This window comes from Watersipora subatra, chromosome 8 (genome assembly GCF_963576615.1).
Source record: "Watersipora subatra chromosome 8, tzWatSuba1.1, whole genome shotgun sequence".
In the NCBI taxonomy this organism is placed as follows: Eukaryota; Metazoa; Bryozoa; class Gymnolaemata; order Cheilostomatida; family Watersiporidae; genus Watersipora; species Watersipora subatra.
The window spans coordinates 30,197,525-30,221,079 of record NC_088715.1 but is presented as its reverse complement, the minus strand read 5'-3'; the positions used below and the strand labels follow the sequence as shown (position 1 = coordinate 30,221,079).

General features: G+C 34.9%; 1 protein-coding gene across 1 annotated transcript; it reads left to right on the top strand.

Annotated features, from left to right (window-relative positions):
* Positions 1 to 3,488: 3,488 nt before the first annotated feature.
* Positions 3,489 to 18,866, top strand: LOC137402439 (uncharacterized). Its single transcript, XM_068088937.1, has 7 exons — positions 3,489 to 3,598; positions 13,203 to 13,274; positions 14,719 to 14,790; positions 16,771 to 16,860; positions 17,421 to 17,499; positions 18,144 to 18,228; positions 18,758 to 18,866. The coding sequence occupies exons 1-7, from the start codon at positions 3,530 to 3,532 to the stop codon at positions 18,864 to 18,866; spliced, it is 576 nt and encodes a 191-aa protein (XP_067945038.1). The 5' UTR covers positions 3,489 to 3,529.
* Positions 18,867 to 23,555: the final 4,689 nt, after the last annotated feature.

Here is a 23,555-nt window from a genome sequence, read left to right as displayed (position 1 = left end):
CAAAAGTCGCGCGAGGTATTTTTACGCACCAAATACGTATGGCTAACAGACTTTTTAACAGACTTTGATATGATCTCTATTTATATTAGTATATTTTGCTCTTTTTAAATATTTAATGATTAGATAAGTGAATTGTGAATAGCTGAGATAGGTATTTATTAAAAATTAATGACGTTTTTGGTTGTTTTCCGATCACTATCTCACTCAGTCAAAACCACCGTAATGCCATGGAAACCCTGGGAAATCCTTTTCGTGAATGCTATATGATCTCTGAATGAGATGCGCAGTTTCGCATGAGTGAGATAGTGATCAAAAAACAACCAAAAACGTCATTATTTTTTAATAAATACTTATCTCAGCTATTTGCAATTGACTTGTTTAATCATTAAATATTTAAAAATAGCAAAATATACTAATATAAATAGAGATCATACAAAAGTCTGTTAAAAAGTCTGTGAGCTAATTTCGGTGCGGAAACATATCTGGAAAGTCGACGCACGCCACTCTTGCTAGTTGGCTTGAGTCATAACGCGCATTTTCTGCACAGAGTTTATTTTGTTTAATGATATTTTTATTTTTTATTTTGTTTAATAATATTATTTTTTTATTTTGTTTATTAATTTTTTTTTCTTAAGTGTCTCTGCGGGCCGGATTGAGGGGCCCAACGGGCCGCATCTGGCCCGCGGGCCGTAGTTTGGAGACCCCTGCTCTAGATCATTGTTCATGCCTGGCTGATAATATGTTTGTTTACTATAAACAAACATCTTATTGCAATATGATTTCAACCACTTTTGTAAGAATCAGTGATCATTAAATTGGCCATTTGATTTGTAAAGTGGCTAGATTACAGTTAATACTTGGTAGACATGATGACATTAATTCTATCACCTCGCTTATGAACTGTCATTGAGAGGTGTTTGCTCTATTTTGCTAAAACATGGAGAGAATTCCGTATCTAACTGTGTCAAACATTTAATGGATTAAAATGGCTTGTAGGAGAGTAAAGATAAACAAAAGCATGTATTATTGTTAGATAACATAGTTTTTGATAGAGCTGTGAGATATTAGCTTAAAATGGAATGCTACATTAACCACATTTAGCAAAACATATAACCTCCAGCAATTGTTTGTGCAGGCTGCAACGATGTCCAACTCATCCCCACCGTTTAACGAAAGTCCTTCAACGTCCGCAACTGACTCACCTCCTCCACAGGTTCCGGCAAGTGGGATAGAACTCGAAGAATATAAAGCAACACCACTACCTGCTCAGCGTGAGCCACATATTATTCCTAAGGGTAAGTTTTTCAAGTTTCACATAATTAATTTGCTTATTTGAACGCTTCTAAGAAAGCTTGTTTATCTTCTTTGGTATTTTTATTTTAGGACACCTTTCCTCTTTTTATATTATCTCTAATTTGGTTCTACAGTAAATCTCTTGTAACAACTTTGCATATGCTTAAGGAATGACTGGTAGGTTTCTTTGCATAAATATAACATACTGTTTCTGAAATAGAAGAAATAACAATGGCTCCCACATTTGACTATGTAGCCTGAAAAGGAGTTAGAGAACATTATTTTTGGGTGAAAGCAAACTGACCTGTATTGAACTACAAGAAGAAAAAATAGTGGTAACAATTGCTTTTAGATTAATTGAAAATGTGACAAAACTGCATGCTTTCTTTCCTTAATTATAGTAAAAACAAAAAAAACTTTAAACCTTCAGAAACATTAAAAATATCTTTGCAATACAAAAATTCTACTCTTGTTGAAGAACAAATAACTTTACGGCTCTCACAATTATTATTTTTAGTTTAGCAAAGTACTGCGTTAAGACATTGCTAATTACTAGCTTCAATTAGTAGCAGGTATTGGCTCATGAAACTGGTATTCCTTGAAACAATATTACGTAGCATTGCAAATATAGTTCAAAAGAATCCTAGTGAGAAAGTTAATAATCAAAACTTTGCCAATTTTTTACAGTATTGAAAGATTTAGTAAAAAAATAAATTTAAATACATCATCAAAGATTCTTGAAGCATACTTGAATATATTAGGCTCCATATAGCCTAACATATAGGCTGAGATAACATAACATATAGGCTGGGATAACATAGCATAACATATAGGCTGAGATAGCTTAACATAACATTTAGGCTGGGGTACAAAATAACCAAAGGCTTAGAAAACTGCTCTGATTAAAGCAAATTTGCATAAATTTTGACAGATCTGAAGAAAATGGCTAAAAACCTTTGCTGTCATGTCACAATATAAATCAGCTAATCAAATTATGCATATCATGGCAGCATATTAAAACAATGCAAGTCAATCTTACCATTTTTTTTGGTCTAATATTTTAAATACATTTTTTAAATCATATTGTTCGATGATTCTAGATCCAGTTGGCAGGAATGATGGTGAAGTGGTATATCTTCATGGTGACAGTGATGTGGATTTGCAAGATTTTAAGGAAGTTCTGGAGAGGTCTAGACCTAAACCTAAACCACTGATAGTTCTGGCTGATGGCGGAGGGTCGGCAAAAGTTGTCGCTGAAATTGATAGCATACGAGAGAACAACATGAGGTAAATCAGTGTTGATGTAGGTAACATGAGGATATTTTTTACCTTTTAGTAATTTTTTGTAAAATACTGAAACATGTTTTATTGATAAAGCACCATATTCTGTGGATTGCACTCTTTATTGTTGTTAGGTTTTTGAGAATAGGCACACGCACATCTAACATCACCAATAGTGCTTTACAAAAAAGTAATACATATATATTTATGTGTTTATTAACCTAAATATAATTTATTCATTGAGGAAACTTCAGTAGACGTTCTAATCTGATAAAATTAAATCGGAAAATAAAATAGCTTTAGAATTTACATTCATTAGCGAAAAGGAATACATTATTTTATTTCAAATGAGTAGTATATACATGTATATTATATATATTATATACACTACTCATCTGAAATGAAATAATGTATTCCTTTTGTGCTAATGAATGTAAATTTTAAAGCTATGTTATTTTCCAATTTAATTTTATCAGATTAGAAAGTCTACTGGAATTTCCTCGATGAATTTCTGAAAATGGCTACCCAAAACTTTCTATGCATCCCACAATGCTATTTTTTGTTGGTTCTCTTTTTCACCTATCTTTGCACTCTCTCTGTACTCTCTTCATATTAATTATGTGTATCACTTGAAAACCAACAGCTTCTTGCAGTTTGAAAGTTTTCACTATTAGCTCTACCTATGTTTTGCAAGTTATGATATCCCAAGCATTATACTGTATGTAATAACTACGTATACATTTCATGAATTCGAGGGTCCATTGGCTATATAGTGTTCAACTGAACGTTTTAAAACCGATTATAAGGTTTTCTGGCAGAAATACTTTGATTACAAATCTGCTGTACCAAATCAATCAGCTATTAAAATAATAAGCACTGCAATTATATCAATTGCCTCATATTTTGTCACTTCAGACTCAGTGATGACCAATTGGAGGAGATATACAAGAAGTTTATGACAAAAACAAGTGTTTCGAAAGACATGCTGGAAACTCTGAAAACAATTTCTGAGTGTCACAAACATGTAAGTGTAGTTTTCAATTTCACAGGCTATTTTGAGTGGTTTGCTTTCCAATCTGGAGCAAAACTACAAAAATTATAATTCTATTGCAGTCGAAAACTAAAAAGTTTCCTGTTGAGGTGAGTAATTAATTGTGAACAAAATATAATTGCAAACAATGAAAATAACAACATTTTTGTGAATTTATGATAATAATACAATAAAAACCAAATTTTGTTATACCAGCTGAAATTGGGTAAACTAAACTCAGTTTTGCTATCTTATAAGGAATAATCAACTGGCTAATTTTTAACAATAACACACCACAAAACTAGTCACACCCAAATTGTAAATTGAAAAAATGTATTTATGCAGGCACAATTGAAAAAAGACGGTTTTGTGTAATTCAGTTTATGCAAAATTGTGAGCAAAAGCAATTGACTACTTTTTTAATGATGAAGATATTGAAGATCAAGTATTACATGGTTAAAAACGTGTTTACAACTGGTTTCGCAAAATGAACATACATTTTTTTAATGTCGATGTGTAATTATTAAAATAAATAATTTAAATAATTTAATTCTTACAATCATACTAAATTTTACTCTGATGTTGAGTAATTTGACCCCTTCGCTACTGAGCAAATATGGCCTGCAATTGCACAACATACCAAGCCAATAAGTTGCACAATTTCATCCTTGGACCCCAATGCAAGAAAGCTGCTATAACTTACCTCCAACTTGTTAAATATTCCTAAATAAATAAGCATTGACAAGCAAATAAATTGCCCTACAAGTTGATATTTATTGCTTGAAATTACCATTCAAAAGTCCTACAGCCCCTGCTACGATTTGTTTGAGCTATACATTTTTCATCTCATTTTTTAAAGTTGAAAGCATATTTTTATTTTATATTTATATTTAACACTAGCTCATAAAAGTTTATTGCACTCATTCATTTGTTTGCTACAGTTTGCAGTCAAAACTGGTTGTTTACTTGCAATAGAAGTTGGGAGCCTCGATCTATCGAAAGGTGAATTTATACAATGGCAATGATATCTACATGTACAAGTAATATGTTGTAAATCTGCATATCTATAGGTTGTATCATAATTATAGCACATTAAATGCTACAAATCTATAATCAAAAATAAGTGACGTGTACAAACCATATAAATGATACATGTAGAATCAAAAATTAATATTTTTGAGACAAAAATATTTGCACCATTAGCTCAGCCAGTTTGCTTCTGATTGTTGCCGTCGTTTTTACTCAGTTCTACTTTTTCTGCCAGTTAAATACCTTCTACGGTGTCTTCTGACCTCAACACGTTTTCTGAACAGTTGAGCGAGTTGATTTTAGCTTCCTAACTATTTTTAGTGAAGCAAAAAATTGTATACATGGAAGAACCTTTAGCTACGTGTACGGCTGGCATATTCATGCTAACTACAGATGTTTACCTTAATATAGTAGCACAGATTGTTACATAATTACTCAAGCCAAATACTTAATGATATGTTCTCCTGTGAGCTTGCTCATGCCATCAGTGTCTAAAACATAAACTGTATATTTTGGCTAAGGTTGTTTATTACATATACTAAGTTGTGTTTGACAAGTTGATTCCCTTGATTTCAATCATGCTGTAACAGATCTTTTATAAAATAACTGTTTTTAGCTATATATATGCAGTCTTTTACATGTGATTGCTATATGCACAGTGTACATTACTCAGATATATAATTTCGTTTGAAGTTAATAGTGACAGTCTTATTTGTATGATACTTTACGCCGAACCCACAAGTGTGAGGTCAGCACACCCTCACAGACTACAGATGTTTGCCTTAATATAGTAGCACAGATTGTTACATAATTACTCAAGCCAACACTTAATTGTTATAATACAAAATTAAAAATAAATAAAAATATTTTAGAAAGAATTATCAAGCAGTGAAACCATACGGGCTGACATGGACATGGTACGCTTGGACACATCTTTTAATATGATATAGTCTATTATGGAACAGAAAAGGCTAATAACTTGTCAGTAAACTTGTAGATCAATACAAAAAAGCTGGATAAACATTTGATGTTTCATTGGGATATTTTGTTTCTCATAACAATTTACAGCGAAACCCTCTAGAATGATAGATTTTAATAGAACAAAAGGGTATGATATGATTGGTCCTATTATACGGATAGTAATAAATGTCATGTATGGTTAGTGCAGGTACCAGTGAATAGTAATATGAAACATAGCACGATTGTTGCAGGTTATTGTTACGCAGCTGTAAAATAGGTAGCATGATAAACACATGTATGAGGAATCAGAGAGAAAATCAAAAAGGGAAGACAATTACTAAGCATGAATCCTTGTTATAACCCCTCGGTGGAATAAGCAAGTTTTAGAGCGTAAGGTAAAACATTATAATACAACAAAATGCTTGCTCTACAACAGAAAAATGAATGTTTAGTTAAATTGTGAAAAGTTTTATTAAAGGCACGCTATAAAATAGTAAATGAATAAATAAATTAATTCACTAAAGAGGTATAAACCATATTTCTGATAACCATGGTCACTGTCATTACTGATGTTTATGAGTTTGCAGACCTTTGAGTTTTTTTCAAACTACTATTAATCTACTCTTGTCTTCTGTAGGGTTTCAATTGTTTTAGCTTCAGATGGGCACATAGTTTTATTTCATTAAGATGGTTAACACATTTTTACACTGTTTCTTGCATTTAGTATGCATGAGCGAAAATAACTTTCTGGAGAAGTTGAAGAATAATAAAGAGTCATATTGGCGTATATATATCAGCTAATGGTCTGTACGCTGGTAGAGTTGTACTTAACATTTCTTCCCAAATGTACAGGTGATGCTTTGGTATAACTGTATGCTCAGTCTCACTGATATCCTTGCAAATATTTGATATCTTTTTTCAGAATGTGAATTTTTTGCTAAGCAGCATAAAAAGTGATAATAAGACTTAAATTTGCTTTTTCGATTTAAGGTGGCAAGTGTTCTATTTTGCCTCTGAAGTGTGGAGCTTGTTAATTAGGCAAATAGCAAGTGCTGGCATTTTAAAAGTCTGGCACAAACATTACTAGTGAGTGTTCTCTCTTCTTCTATTATCTTGCTAAAATCATTCATATTAGATTGAGTATAGAGCTAGCCTCAATTTGAGTGCATGAATGCATTAATGTCTGCAGCACCTGCTTTACAGTCTGTGTGAATTTCGTCTCTCAGAAGTCTAACCAAACTTGTCATACTAAGTAGGGTAAAAAGGGGACAAGTAGATGCTTGCAGTTATTTTCCTGTCACTTAGCTGCTAGTAGTAAACGCTTCAGTTTTTCTAGCTGTTTATAATCTATACAGGATAATAATATACTAGTAAACTCATGTTGTTGATCATTAAAAATTGAAAATTTGAATTTCTTTGCAGTCGCAAAGTATGGCGTTTGTGATCATTACACTAAAGTGCGCCAACAGGTTACCTTGTCCCTGCTAAACCATTTATTGCTTTACCAATTAAAATAAAACTGTTTTTCTCACCATATGAATAATATTGAAATAAGTTCCACAAAAATTTTACTTAAATCTCCAATTTGGCAGTCAGTGTGCTTATTACGTTGAAATAAAAACCATGTTGATATGCTGTTTGCTGAAAACTTGCTCACAATGCCTGAAAGTGATACGTTGACCAATTTTTTTCAGTTGTTCATGTTAAAAGTGGTTATAGTTTCTCCTTTAAAACCAGTACAAAGTTAGAGTTGCAACAAAAAACTTCTTCAAGACGTATTTAGTTTTTTTGTAACACAATTAGCCTTGATACATTTTTTGTCTCTTCTCTTTTCTTTTCACTACATGTACCAGCTCAAATCATGTTACTCTAAAGGTACAGTAATAAAATCTAATTTTCGTTTAGATGGATAAAAATGGTCATAAAAGCTAGAGCAGCATCAAGAACAGCATCACTCAGGCTTTCTTGTTGAATTAGGTTGAAGAAAGTTTGGATGAGGTCGGCTAAAATATATAGCGAAAACAAAGCTAGAAACAAATAAGAGATATAATTTTAGTGCTGAAAAAGATGAAGTTTATTAATATAGATTAAAGTGCGTACCGAAACTTAGCTTTAAGCATGTGTTTAGTAAGCCAAGTTAATTTAATCCTTTAGCGACCGCGGGCTTACGGCTGGAAATTCCCCAGCGTACCAGTGCATTTACTATGGCGATTTGAGCCTTCGACACCACTGCGTAAAAACTGAATCAATTTTCTTCAAAATTGAGGTAGTTACATAAATTAACATGCATCGGAATTCCGAGAAATTTCTCTACAAGCTGATACTTTTTTAATGTAGTTAGCTTGCATTTGCTTACCTGCAAGAGCCGCAATTCGTTGAAGCTACGAGTTTTTTATGTTAGTACGTCATTTTCAATTGTATTTTATATTCACTAAAAACAATTGGCAATGTTGTATAAATAATTCTTGCATGGATTCATATGCTCACAAGATTTGCAAAAAAAATTTAGTCACCCAAGAGCATTGAAAGCGGAGTTATGAGCTCCGATGTATAGCGGGAGCGCCAATGGAAATCCTCGAGACGCCATGTCCATAAGCAGCGCAAGACAGTCATCCGACAAGGTTGCTCCAGCTTTCGTGCAAATCGGCACAGAACTGCAAATGAATATGCATCTGGAAGCTGAGACATTTTCCTGCAAAATGAGATTGTTTCCTCCACACAGCTTGCAAAAACTTTGCAGCTAGACATCTATATATACGCAGTTACAACTTTTTGTTTTGAATTTTTATGCATTTCTTGAGACTAGATTTATGTAAAAACTTATGCATATAAAGTCATTGCACAGATTCATGTGTGCTGCAGCAAAGATTAACTGGTTGTGTGCAAAAAGAATTAAGTCGTGAGCCTATATTCACACATTTGGTGAAGCAGCATAAGATAGGAAGCAACATTTATTATGAGCAGAAACAGCAAATCATGGACTGTTATATTGCAGAACAATATGAGAACTAAACTATTTGATTAGACTGCTGCTCTGAAGATGGCAGTGTGCAACAAATACAGCACATCAATGCACAACTAATACAATAGATTAGCAAATGCATGTACAAAAGCTAGCAATACAAAGCAGTGAAGCATTTGCAGAAACCAAATAAAATACCATTTGTAAATAAATTTAGCTAGCATGGTAACATGACTCGCACAAAGATATTCCACAAGTGACTCCGCTGCCAGTGCATTCAGCTTGCTCATCGACAATGTATACAGACAACTGGTGCACATAGCCAGAGACAGCAACGGAAAGCAAATAACATAATTCCAAATTTAGATCTTTTTAGATGGAATATGCTGTCTGAAGTTGAGCCAGCCTTTCCACGCCAGCAAGCTTTCATCTACAAATATAAATTTATCAGATAGAAAAACAGGATAGAACCAGTCGCATGTCATGGCAAAAACATTTTTAATTTGAACAATTTATTGCCAGCAGGGTCTTCAAAATTGTCAATAAAGTGTAAACTTGCTTCTAACTTTCTTTCAATTTATAAACTGATTAAAAATCAGCGTAGATAATAAAGGAATGTGGACCAGTAAAGCAATAGAGTAGGCTTTTTGGGAATACCTATATGCAAAACTAAACAAGCAACTCGCCAAACATTTATCATCAACAGGCTCCGAAGCATCGCAATGTTTTTGAAGGCCATATTTATTCGTTTCGTTAAATATAACATCATAATATACACATAATATATCATGGCCAATGTTTAAAAAGCTTTGAATAATAAAAACACTTACCTGTTTAAGAATTCAAACTTATACTCCTACCAGGCTGTCAGCAAAATGTAATTCTTTTGGTTTTAAATCAGCTCCTCTTTGATATCCGCCATTATTCGCCGTTTCAACACCGGCCGTTTCGGTCTAACTTTCGCAATCCAATTCATTCTGTTGATTTTCTTTTTTACTTTCATCGTCTTCCTCACATTTTTCTGGTCTAAAATCCTTTTTTTCACTTTCAAACCAGTCGGTATCTTCCTGTAAACGAATCTTTTTAGCAGCGCCTCAAATATCGCGTCAGTTCATGATGATCAGCTTTCCATAAAGAACGTTCAACTTCTAACAGCGTGTTCTTTTTGCACATGCGTAGAAGGGACTAATTATAGCATTAAATTAATAGTATGATATTTTTTAAAACTCCTCAAATTATTAATTAAAAATTTTAGGGCTGTTTTTAAAATAAATAATTGAATTTAAAAAATACCTATCGAAGACTCAGATCTGACGGGCAATTACGGGTTTGGTACGCTGAGACTGCGCTCTCAGCTCCTCAGATTACGGGAACGGTGTGGAAAAGGTTAAGTTAAATTCAAAGTTTATGTTATACACCTGTCTTGAAGATAAGAACTCTCTACAGTACATACTGTACCTAGTAGTGTTCCATTTTGTTGCAGATCATAACCACTAAATACACTAAAGTTACTGTAGGTAATTATAGTTACTAAGGTAAACATTCTATTTTATTTCTAAACTTTAGTATGTACAGTGAGTATATTACACATTGATGTTTTTTTTTCAAGGAATGTTTGCATTATATAATTACTATGGGCTTCTATACCTAGCTATATGACATTTTTGCTATACGATGCCAGCCCTAAAACAGATTAAAATTGTATGGCGAGGGAGCACTGTAAGCCTTTTGAATTTATACCTGTTTAGCTGTTCATAATTTACAGTGACTAATTTAGATGTCTGCAGAGAGTTGAATTTATGATTTGTGGTAAGCTGGTCCCAACCTTTTGAGTCTAAGTGTACCATACCTGAGTAACCAGGTAATCTTGATATTAGGCATGGGGGACACGTCAATTATAATTGGAATCTTGAGAGCTGAATTTATCTGCTCTCTCTGTCTGTCTGTTGATTTACTAAGTAGAGAAGAACTCCACTGGTGCCTTCTCCTTGTGACAATCATTGTGTCATTACTCTGCGGTCCTGTTCAACAGCTGCTTTGTCTGCATCGGGTTTGTGAAAAGTCCTTGTCTAGTACAGCTCTAATGTATCCTGTTGAACTTTAGCCAAAAGTTTAAAGTGCTCTCATCTAATTTACTTGAGAAAAAGCAAGTTGGAGATGTTTTTATAAAGGGATGTTTATTCTTCATTTGAGCAACGTTCTGACCTGTTTTCTTATTTTGTTGAGCTCCCTCATACCTTGTGAGCGCCAAACTCTAAACCACATTACACAAATGATACAGTTTTCGCTTAAAATCATTAATAACCAGAGTTCTATTGTTTTGCAGTAACGAGTAAGTGTTATTACCGAACTTTTTTTATGGTGCAATATTATATATATTGTATATTATGGCCTGTAATAAATAGGTTGCAGCTTTGAGGATGTTGTAAGATATGATAATATCTCAACGAAGAAGACTGCCGGAGTTGACCTAAATATGTCAGCCTTACATGACAACTATTATCTCATTTTATTTACATTGCTATAACATTCCAAGAGTGACACTCACGCAAGCTATGCAATATTTACTGTTTTATTTATATCAACAGACATTGCTGGCATTAATTTCTATAAACAATGTCTAAAGCCAACAATCTCAACCCATCTCTGCCTTCCAAGTTTATACTTGATACATTTCATCATACTTAATGATATATTTTCCTGTGAACGTTGGTCATGCCGTCAGTGTCTAAAACATAAAATGTATATTTTGGCTAAGGTTGTGTGTCACATATACCAAGTTGTGTTTGGCAAGGTTTATCCTTTGCCGTCAATCATGCTGTCACAGATCCTGCATAAAAACCTATTTTAGCTTATATCAGCAGTTCTTTACATGTGATTGCTATATGCACAGAGTATCCGACTCAAATACAATATCTCGCTTAACCCTTAGAATGGACGTTTTGTTTCATGCTGAACCCATAAATGTGCGGTCAGCACACCCTCACAATGTGCCTCTATTGTGTTTTGGTCTCTGCATCCTCATTTGATTGCCTGCAGTGCAATAAGGTGATAATTTCCCATCTTATTGTCTGGTACCTTGTTGTTTCCCGTGAATAAGGTCTTGAATGAGTGCTATTATTTTCTGGGTCAGTTTTATCCTTACAATACCGATTACACACCAAACTACTTGACTTCATCCTAAAAAAGCTTGCATTTAATAGGTTTCAATTTAAACTTAGTCTGTTTGAAGCCCTCTTGTACATTGGCTAGTATTTTTAGTTGGGGGCCGAATTTTTTGCTAAAGATGACCAAATTGTTGGGTATAGTAATACTGCGTTTCATGTCAGCTTATTTAGCATTTTTTAATGATTCTCTCCAAAATGGCAGGCCCTAAAGTCAATTTAAATGATAAAAGTTTTGGGTTCTGCAGTTTAATCTTGGTTGAAAAAACTGATTTGCCACTAATTTTTAGTACAAGCGGAATAACCACAATTTTAATACTAATAAATAATTTTCAAGATTTTGATATCAATAAACAGCAACAAAAATAAATTTCAAGTTAAAAATATTGTATCAGCATATAGCAACTTTGTTTGAACTTCTATAATTTGCTAGAACTTTTAGCGTAGAACCTTACTGATGATGATGATGATGCAGTTACTGGACATTTCTTTGTTACTTTTATCACATTGAAAACACTCACCTCAATACCATGAACACTGTGAAGTCTGAAAACATAAAAATACTATGCTAAGTACTAAATATAAACAGCAATTTTATGTAAGGAGTATTTGGTTATAATAAGTGATCAAGCCACATTACACAGGCATTCTAATAGCAAATTACATCAATCAAGCGGCTGATACGTGTGAAAACGGTCAAGGCTAAGCACAGTTCAATGATCACTATTTTGTAAACAAAAGGCAGAAAAATAATATACACATACCTTTGCCTTCTTTCTAGCAGTTTGTTGAGATTACTTGATAAACACAATAGGGTATAAAAACGTTAAATGAAGTTTGTAGGAAAATTGTTTCTTTAATGGCTAGCGAAACCAGACTGACTAGGGTGAGTGCAGGTAAAATATATCTCTAGGGCAAAACAAAGATATTTATTTAGTCGTTGCTCTTCAATTGGTCTCATCAGACTTGGAACCATACTCCGGTCCAATGACAGTATGGGCCACCCGGAAGGAACACAACAACAATGAGGTCAGCAACAATAAAACGTGAGGTCAACAAAACAGCTTTAGCGTAACCAACAGGAAACTGGTTTGACCACCACATAGGCCTATGTGTGTTTTATTGCTGAAAAGTTCATACAAACAGATAAAATGATTTTTTCGTCAGGTAAATGATTCTATGAGTAGAAGGGTCTATGGGCAGCATAGGCCTACAATTGTTTTAAAAGTATATAAATCTTTACAAGCATTTGACTGTCTCATCATTAATAACCTGCTAAAGAATATTTGAATATGTCTTGTAATGACATTATAAATACTTGTAAATAACTTAGATGATCTTCTACCTGTTAAAACTAAACATGGTTAGCATTTAGTAAATCTTTAATTAAAAAATATAAAATATTTTTGCAGCAGCAACCAATGTTGTTTTTGCAATTTCTTCATTCAATACTGAGTTCTCGCATGATGTGTATTGCTTGTAGGTGTTTGTACTTGATGTAGAAACAATGCTGGAGAAGCGAAAGGAATGTTTATTTTCTGTTTTGAAACTTGATGTGAGTATACAAGTTTATAAATTTAGACCTAACATGACAGATATATTCTCTGTTATATGCTATGTCTTGTATGTATATTTATAAACAAACTCTTATTGCCTATTAAATTTGAAATGTATAGGCTTTAATAAATGTCAGTACAAGTAGTAAAAAAAGGTAGTTAAACAAGGTCTCAAAAGTTTAGCTAAAGAAGCTTTAATAAGCAAAAACCTTTGATCAGAAGGTATTAATTATTAAATCATTATGTTCCTTTAGATCAAATCTAGCAAACGTAACCTGAATCAATTGATAATGAAACGCTAGCTATCTATCAGACTCACAAAACAATACTGTTTAGTGCGCAAGTCTGATTGAGTTTCAAGTTTTACTATCTCAAGTTTTACTAGATACAGATTTGTTTGCTGATTAGATACAGGGCAAAAAAATATTACAATCACGTGAGATTACAAGGCAGTTAGCACGCAACAATTCCTAACCAAAGATTTAAATGAAAAGTTTAAAAAATGTTGAACAAGTAACGTTTGATTGTATTTAAAGCATTTCGATTCTCAATTTTATTAGATATTTAAATGGGCTATTTTTCTATAGTTTCCTTCTAAAATTGTTTATGTTACATTATGCAAATTTTATGTTTTCTAGACTTATAAACTGCAGATTGTGACGATGTTTTTACTAGCAGTAATGCTGATGAATTGTTCAATGAAATATGCTGAAAAAAGAATTTTTTGAAAATTGAGCGATGAAGTTGCACAAAAAATATGAGCAATTATTTTTAAACTCCATTACTGTAATACATAAAATATTACCTAAAAATTTCAATAGTAAAAAGTGAAATTAAACTCCGAAACATTTCAAGGTAACAACTTATTTTCATGTACTATAACTTCAAATACAATTCTCCATTACCTCTTTAATCTACACCCCAAATAAAAATGTATTTGCTATACTACCAAGGCTACACCTATTTTTGTCTGTCTTTAATAAAATGGCATAATGATGATAAAATATATTAGTTCTTGTATTACATTTAGATCCTCATTTATAATCAACTTTACAGGCAAATTTATGGATTTCTGATATACAATCTAACAACCATTTGAGCTGAAATCAAAAGAGGTTTCCGTCATATGGCATGTAATTGAATTTTAAAACATTATACTTTTGTTAGAGTCAGTAATTTATATAATTTTAATTACTATAAATATTTTAACCACCAACAGAAACTATTAATTTGTCAGCAGCTTGATCATAATTACTATTCAATAGTACAAAATTACTGAACATTTAACCAATTACATTGATAAAATTTTAGTAATGAAAGCAACCCTTTGTTCTTCATTGATTTCTAAAGCTACTTCTAACCTGTTTATCATAAGTTAGGGATGATGAAATGTGGCTTATTAAAGCTAACAGGTATGTAAACCATTAGTACATTATATTTTAGCAGTGCAGTAAACTGCCAACTTCGAAGAAGATCTGCCCAGACAGTATGTGCTTGGAGCATCTCTATCAGTCGGTGAGTACTCTTTAAGGTATATTCAACTGCAAGAATACCAAAACCTAGTTGAGTTTGTGTTAATGTGGCCAATCCTAATAACATATGTTATTGTTTGTATGTTTAGTTGCTGTTTTCAGTTATTAAATTAAAACATTTGCCTAAATATAACTAAACTTTTTAACGTTTTTTACCGGGACCAAAACAATAATGCATATTTACACTGTAACTAGAGAGATGTCAAAGATACTTTTAGAACACTTTGCTCAGACTGCACAACATTTCAAATGTTTGATAGTATTGATTTCCATATATGATCAATTCTTAGAATATAAACTATCACAATCTGTCTTAGACACACACATAATCACAAAAAGAGTAGGCAAACTATGTAGGACTATACGTGAAGTACAATACACAGACATGTGATAAATTGTGGTAAAATATAATAATAAATCATAATGCATAATGGAATGTACTCTGATGAAGGTCAACATTGTATCTGTAGGATTCACGTGTACATAGAGATAAACTTCTAAAAATCTCTAGGGATAGTTTATTTTGATGCCAATGAAATAAGTCAACTTTTTCAAAATGCTTACGCTATATCTACAAGCACATTCTTCTTTTAGTCTTAAGACTAAAGGACAACATGCATCGAAGTAAGAAATAAAATTTAACAAGAATTAAGCTTCTTCACTTCATTGACATTTTTAAATTAAGGGTGCTACTGTTATTTTTTGCTTTTGACTCAAACTGAACTTAAACATATTGAGAGATTGAAAACTCTAGTTCAGCAAACTACCTTTTAAGTTAATGATTTTTTTTCACTAATTTGAAATGTTGTAAATGCTTCAGTTTTTAATATCAAGTTTTTTTATGTATTGCAACTTGGTAAACAATTTTAAGCAATATGTTTTCAATAAATTTTTGAATGAGGCAAAAGCTTGTAGTAATAATAATTGTATAAGCTCAATGGGTAATCTGCTCATTGCTCATATATGATGTTCTTTGCTTTGTAAATATGAATACAAACATACTTAATCTAAATAAAATAAAAAGATTTTTTTGCTAAGCAGTTTGATGGCAAGGAATCAAAGCTGGTACATTCACAACTGCACATTTTCCTATTCAATAGCTATTTCGATGATTCAAATAGAATATAATATTGTGGTAGAGACCAGCAAAACTCTATCACCTAGTTTTCCGGCTAAAGGTCAATAACTAGTCACATATGTGATCAGCCAAGCGATTGTGAACTGTTTGATTAAATTGAGTAGTATCAGCGAGAATATAGCCAGTTTATCTAACAAGACTAAAATCGGCACAAATGAGACCATCTCAGCTATGAAGTACAGTGTGAATTTGACTATACAGCCTGAGGCTGGTTAGACTCAGCCCGGATGAAGCAAAACATGTTATAACTTTTATATCGAAGTCAATTAGCGTACACACAGTCTACCAGGCTTAAAGGAAAAAAAGATTAAAGCATATGAGAGAAGCATGTATGAGTAGAGAAAGTCATAGTATCTGAAAATCTCATCCTTTGCAGTTAATTGTAGGCGCGCTAATCTTGACTGTATTATATATTTGATAAATGTATACATTTTTTGCCCTGCACTCAAGTGGTTTGTTTATTATTGAAACACATAGAGGACCTCGGAAGGTTATAATATGTTAGAATATGTTTCTTACTAGAATTTAACTCAGATTAACAAGTTGAAAATGAAAAAGTAGTATAAATTTTTGACTTTGACTAGAGGTTAACAAAAAAACTAGATAAGCACTATTGGTATCACAGAAGTTACATAAGAAACCTGATTTATAAATGAGCAGCTGATTAAAGATAGGTCTATGGTTGAATAAAAACCAAAGACAATCAGAACATTTGCACTTTCTAAAGAGCTAATAGTAGATGATAGTTTTATCTGATAAAGTGGTTAATAGTGAAATAAATACTGTTTGCACGTTATAGCCTCTATGCCTATTTTTACTTGACAGTCTTTGAAAGAACTTGAGGACTCTGAAGGAACCAATCATGAATTGTTCTGGAATGTGCTTTCCCAATTCTTTAGCGCTTCTACAAAAAAAGCAAGTATAACATACTAAGCTGCAAAAAATTACATACATTTATTCGTAAGCAAGCTTTACAAAAATGCTGATTTTTAAAGAGAACACTTGGTTAAGTTGATATTTGCTCAAAGTATTTTTTAGTTTTCTGTATTAGATTGCTTCGTGCAATTATGTTAAGACATAAAAACCCGAGATCACTACCTTTCCATATGCAATTTTTAGCATAGCAGATTTGTCAGGCCCTACGTGTTTTTTGAAAGACTTCAGATTTAATAGCATGCATTGCGCTATGGGCTAATAGGCTGCATTAGCGCAAAACTCATGCACTTATGCTTTCAGTAAAGTTTTTTCATAATTTTTTGATGTTTCCACAGTTAAGTTATATATGAAACAATCATTACTATTGAATTTAAATAAAAGTTCAGAATATAATTTGTCGTAATATTTTATCCAGTATTACCAAGATTAAAAGTGATTGACAAAGTGTGTGATGTTACAAAACCGTTATAAGTTCTCAGAAGTCAGTAGGTTCTACTATGTCTTCTTCATGCCTCACTGTTGCTCTTTTTCATTAATAGGATTGTTTGCCTCAAGTCAGAGCTTTCCTTAGCAGCCTTTTTGCTAATGACCATCAAAGTCACATGTATGAAGATGAAGGTGAGTAATTACATGTTGTAGCTATAACTTTAGTTGATAGGTCCCAACTACAAATAGTTAACAAATTTAGGTCTTAAACTTCTTTTGTGAATTTTATGCAAGAATTGCATAAAGTTAGGCAAGTTTAAGTAAGTTATTCTCAAAGATGGCAAAGTTTTGGGCTGCCAAGTTTTGAGTATGACAAGGCACGACCTTTCGTTACGCCATAACAATTTACTGTTATAGGCTCTGACAACTTTTGCTATCTAGATACTTTGAATACCTACTTTTCTGAAAGCTCTAGTTTAAGCTATAGGTAAAATCACAGCAATAGGTCGGCATAGGATAACACGGTTTGTATGGGCCTGTCGGCTGCATCAGTAGCTGATGCGACTGCATCCACAATATGACTTGAGTTGGCTGTCCTGACCAACACATTTTCCAGAGATCCATGGGAGAAGCCAGCCAAGGTTGGGAGTAAATATAACAACCTTAGGTATGACAAGAAAGACAAAGATCGCTACCTGTCTCTTGCATGCTATTCATTGTTTGCGCACACGTTGGGCTGCGTTTAATTGTTCCTGTACTGATGAATTATATGTTTTTCTTATTGCTTTGCACTCGGTGGTTTTGATTTTTGCTGAGCAGTAAAGACAAAATGGCAGTTTTCTTTAAACTGGTGGCCGCGACGTCGAGTCGAGACTATTTTAGTGTTGGTAAAAGAGGAGTACCAAAAAAGACTGATCCAAAGTGGGACAACCTATTGATCACAAAAAAGCTCTAACTGTCTAAAAACAGGTCACTTACCAAAGTCTGCAAAATACTATTGCAAGGGTTGGCAACAATATGAACGCTAGACACGTTTGATGTGCAAATTGAGTTACCGACCATTTTTCGCTGTACTTGAGAGAATGATGTTGGTACACCAAACCCCGGCTCGGGCAGACTACTTTTAATCACCTCGATACTTTGAATCGAGAGGTGACAAATATTTTATCAAGCAGGTCCAGAAAGTGGCGAAAAAAACGGCCAGACACAAGGCGCCAATTTACTCCACCTCCAAAAAGCTTTACGAAAGGAGACTGAAAGCTGTGGTTAAGCTAACTTAGTAGAGGCTGTCTTTGATGCACTGCAGACCAAATTCAGCCTTACTTTCAGGCAGGCTAATTGTAACCTGAGCACCCTGAGAAGAGTAATAGCAACTATCTTCTAGGAGTATGCTTGCCAAGAGAGGCACCTAGTTTGAATAGATTACGGAGACCTGTTCGCAACCCAACAGGCCTGACATGGTCAAGAAACAGCTCTGCATCACCGTGGATCATTTGGTACTAGAGCAACATCAGCTGGCCGTGCTGACTTTCACTTTGACTGGTCCAAATCGGGACTGAGTTTTCTCAGGTCAGGTCTTCCGTCATTCAAAAAGTATAGAAGCTGCAAAACTAGTGTCAACCACTGGTTGCACAAGCGGCCCAAACCAATCCTAACCTTGCATAAAACACTCTGACCTGCCAGTTAGAGGCATTCTACTAAAAGGAGTTTCAGCCACAAAAAGTCAAAGAAAAAAAGTAATGGAGAGATGAGACAGAGGAGGTCTGCTTCTACCAAACTGGCCGATTTGGCAGTGATAAAGACTCCAGCAGTAGCTCTCCAAATTTATTATAAGGTTCTAGAGGAACTAAAGCCTCAATGTTTAGAGGTCAGCGTCAACATGGAAATGTGTTCCAAACCAGATCGAGCTGCATTGCTAGCGGTGAGCTTGGAAAACAGCCAGAACGACAATGGAAAGTGCATTTTTTAAAGCCAGTCTTAACAACAGCACACCCAACATGCCTTATGTTTTTCTTCTAGATTCATAACACTAGTTGTAGGTGAAGAGAGGAAAGTGTTTTCCTCCGAGGTTAATATCAAAACAGATTTTTTTAAAACCCAGCTAATGCGTAATGGGAAGCTTGCCATAAAAGCGGCAGAGCCGACTATGTCCAATTTTAGACTCATATAACTCTTCGGGAGTCGGCTTCAGCAGCTTCAAAAGTGTCTGGCCTGATAGGGCTTGCCTCGAGAGGCAAGGGTGATACCAAACTGGCAAGGGCGCAGGCTTTAGACAGTCCACACTTTTTGAGCTAGTTGCTTCTCGAAAAGTTAGAATGGCAGCCGGACCAATTCCTGATCAATATGGGATCTACCACAAACCTTCTGAACAAGCAAGCGTTTGACAAACTCTCTCCACGTGCAAGGAACTTGTTCGAAGAGAGTGGCAGTCATGGTCTTATTGCCAATTAGACCCAGCTTCCTTCCATTCTATCAATTCCTAAACTTGTTTGAAGACTGGAGAGATATTATTGAGGGATCACATTAGCGAGGACGCTATTTTAGGAATGCTTTTCTTGATAGCACACTAGTGTGCTAGGAAGTTGCAGCAGCCAGGGTTTTTGCATGCTTGGCAAAGTGTAGGACCGTCTGAGACTGGGACATTATGGCACTGTCCAGACCGAGATGGACATTCTATATTGAGTCAAGGCAAGGAATTACTGCCTGTTAAACAAATTTAGCTATTGACTTACTGCCAGCCATTGTACCAAAAATTGCCGATTTTGCTTCATAATATGTATACAATTTTTTTCAATTTCAATCTAGAACTTTTTTCTTGTACAATTTATTTAGCCCTTGTGTTAACAAATGGTGTAATGCAAAAACTTTTATGTATCTACAGTATATAGTGTGCATTGCTAAAGCTATGTAGAGATACAATCTCTATAAAGCAAAAGCGATCATCTACAATGTTCCTTACTCTTACAAAACTATTACTTTCACCACCATCACAGGCAGTGCTGCTAACTTAAGTATCTGTATAATCACGAAAATTTAAATATAAATTGGTTATAATGTCATCAACATAAGTAATTCTCTGTTTCCTAGTTAGGGAGGTACTTACAAAAGCCAAAATAACACTAAATAGTTCTAATGTCTGAATAAAAAATGTCCATTTTCAAGTTAGAAACTTCCATACAAAAATTTAAAATTGCTTCATGATTTTACCTTAATTTTATAGAGAAATCTTCGGACCACATTTTCAATATCTTTCAAATTTCTAAAGACCATTGGTTATGTTGTCAGTGAATATTAAAATTAAGTTACTACTTAATTGCTAGAAAAGTTGCAAAAAATGTCGCTTTGGAAGTCAACTATATAGGAAGCATAAATGCCCTTATAGCAGTGAAAGGGTTAAGGTTAATAGAGCGCTGTTCAATAGGGCCATGGCTAATTACGAGTTTGAACTCACCTGGACCAAGGGGAAGCATAGTCACATGAGGACTAAATCTCAAGGATCAATCATTGCACCTTGGAGCCAGGGTCACGATCAGAATGTACATGGGAAAGGAGGATTAAAGGTGGATGACGAACCACCCTTTTCTGGCCCAGGTGTTATTTCTTAAAGTGCGAAATCACCAGGCGTATGAGTGCCAACCCACTTAAAAAAAGGGTTTTTGGCAGATCGAAAAAACTGCACAAAGCTGGAACAGGCCGAGTGATTGGCATAGTTGTCAATAAGATGCCAGAGCACATGCAACACCAGTGACAGAGATGTGGGATGGACATACGAGGTAGAGCTCTCCGTCTTGCTGAAGGAGAGGAACCACTCCATTTAGCAGCCTCCACATCAGTTTAGGTCAGAAAAGGAAGTTGAGGCTAAAGATCAAGTTTAGGAACAGCTTAGCATGGGGCTCATTCAGCCAGCTGGAAAAGCTTGGAAGTTTCCAGTGGACATGGTCCAAAAGAAGGACAGCAAGTGAGGTTTCTGCATTGACTACCGGTGGAGCTACCTGCAGGATGCCTACTTTTTTTCCAGCTTGACGGCAGCCTCAATGCACTCTCAAGCAGCAGGTTCTTTGTCACATTGGACCTGGTTATTGGCAAGTGCCCTGTGACGCTGATGCACATGAGACTTTATCCTTTGCTACTTGTTCTGCCTTGTGAAAGTGGAAGGTTTCGCCCTTTTGTCTCACCTGTGCTTGGACCCCTTTTAGATTCCAAAGGAGCATGTACTACACAATTTGCATTGGAAAAGGCTTATTTTTCCAATTACACAACTTTTTGGAAAGTACAAAGACGACATCATAATTTTTGCACCTGACTTGGATAATCCCCTATACCGGGTAGAAGAAGTGTTCCTATGACTGAAGAGAGCTAGAGTGACCTTGAAATCTTTTAATCCTGAGCTACTCCAACAACAGGTGCACTACATAGGTCATGATGTCAGCACTGAAGGCATATCTACTGACCAAGAAAAATTTTTGTAATCCAAGAGTGGCTGACCCCAAGGAAGCTCAAGGAGATGCAACGCTTTTTGGGTGCAGTAGGCTACTACTGACATGATATCTTGACCTCTCCTACCACAGCATGATATCTGCATCAATTATCAGGAAAAGGTGAGCAAAGGGAAGCAAATGGTCTTTGTGAAAATGAAGGAGGGTCAGTCATTGGCACATTTACTGAGCGACCTTGATCCAAAACAGTCAAACATTCTAAACATGTATGCTAGCAGCTGTAGCCGGGTGCAATGCAGTCCCAAATACCAAATTGAACTGAGTGAGAGATTACTTTCTTCAGCAAAACCCTTCCACCAGCAGAAAGGAATTACTTTGTTACTTGGAGGGAGCTTTTGGCTGTAATCAAGGCTGTGAAGTACTTCTAGCCTACTTTCACAGACAGTAGTTTCTTTTCCGCACAGACCACACTTCTCTCTAATGGCTATTAAGAAGGTAGTAACCCTCAACTCAGGTAACCAGGCAAGTGGAGATGCAAGTTGAGTTTAGGTGCACCATGGAACACTAGGCTAAACTTTGTCTAAAGAACTTTAATGGGCTCAGCAGATTGACGTGTAAGAACTGCCGGCAATGCAAAGTCATTAAGCTTAAAGATGGAGGACCGACTCAGATGGATTTATGTATGGAAAGCCAGGAAAAGTCAGGTAGACTCGAGGAAAGCTTAAAAGCTGTGTCAGGAGCTGCTACAATCTCACATGAGGCAGTCAGTCATATAGGCCCTTCTGCCGCCAACACAGCAGCTGTTGGAGCTATCCCAAGACTGGCTGAGGCCATCAAGAAATTATGTGACACAGTTTGAGGGATGACTTGAGATGACAGTGACAAGGAGTCGACTCGGATGCAAGCCGCAAGCCATGGACCGGTGACCACCATGTGCCACGATATCACTTGAGCAGAGAGATTGACCCAGGATCAGCTGAAGATGAGAGATCAGGACTTTGACAACTACACATGATTCAGCCATTTCTTAGGCTGAGGTCAAAGAGAATACTCGTTGCTCTTGCATCATCTCATGGCCAACCTTAGTAGTGCATGCTCTGTCCACCAGCCATAAGGAAGAAAACTGTTTGGCAGGCTGTTTGGCACACCCTTGCTCCCTCTGAAATGGTCAGGGCAATCAACTGATTGCGGCCAAACTAGCAATGCCCAGGGATGAAATCTACAGTGAAGAGACTAATCATGAGCTTTTAAGGGTAGAAAACACACTGTTTTTCCAGCCTCAGCACTCATGTTTCTGCTCATTAACTGATGATCGCATCAATAATAAATCACAATTTCATGATGAATGAAGGAGAGCTACTTACTTGTGACAATTTCTAAGCAGTCCTTTATCTTTCTATTTGCTGACATAAAAACATAACTAGATGTACTACTTATTCATCTACCTTCATCTATCTGTCATATATGCCATTGCTACTTGTAACGGCCACGATCGCAGCAGACGTCAGTATAGCCTTTTCCCCACAACCTTGATCATGCAACACTGTTTATATGTGTTCAGGTTACTTCAGATTTTGTGTATGGTTTGATTGTTCTGGTATGTTTCTGTCTAAACAAATTAACAGTTTTAAACTACAATTATTGTGTTAAAAAACAGAACACAGAACCAAAACATAAACATTTATTAGCATAAAAAAACATAAAACTTTTGGTGTTGTCCTGGCACAATGTTTACATGTACTTATTTTTTAATTATATTAATGGACTTCATTTTAAGTTTAATGGTTTTTTTTGTATGTTCCAGCAACTGCA

Excerpts from the sequence above, each read along its gene's own strand:
- LOC137402439 (XM_068088937.1), top strand. The coding sequence starts at position 3,530 with ATGACAAAAACAAGTGTTTCGAAAGACATGCTGGAAACTCTGAAAACA. Across the intron at positions 3,599-13,202 it reads TTTCTGAGTGTCACAAACAT|GTGTTTGTACTTGATGTAGA; the intron begins GTAAGTGTAGTT and ends TATTGCTTGTAG. Across the intron at positions 18,229-18,757 it reads CCAAAAAAGACTGATCCAAA|GCCTGACATGGTCAAGAAAC; the intron begins GTGGGACAACCT and ends GCAACCCAACAG.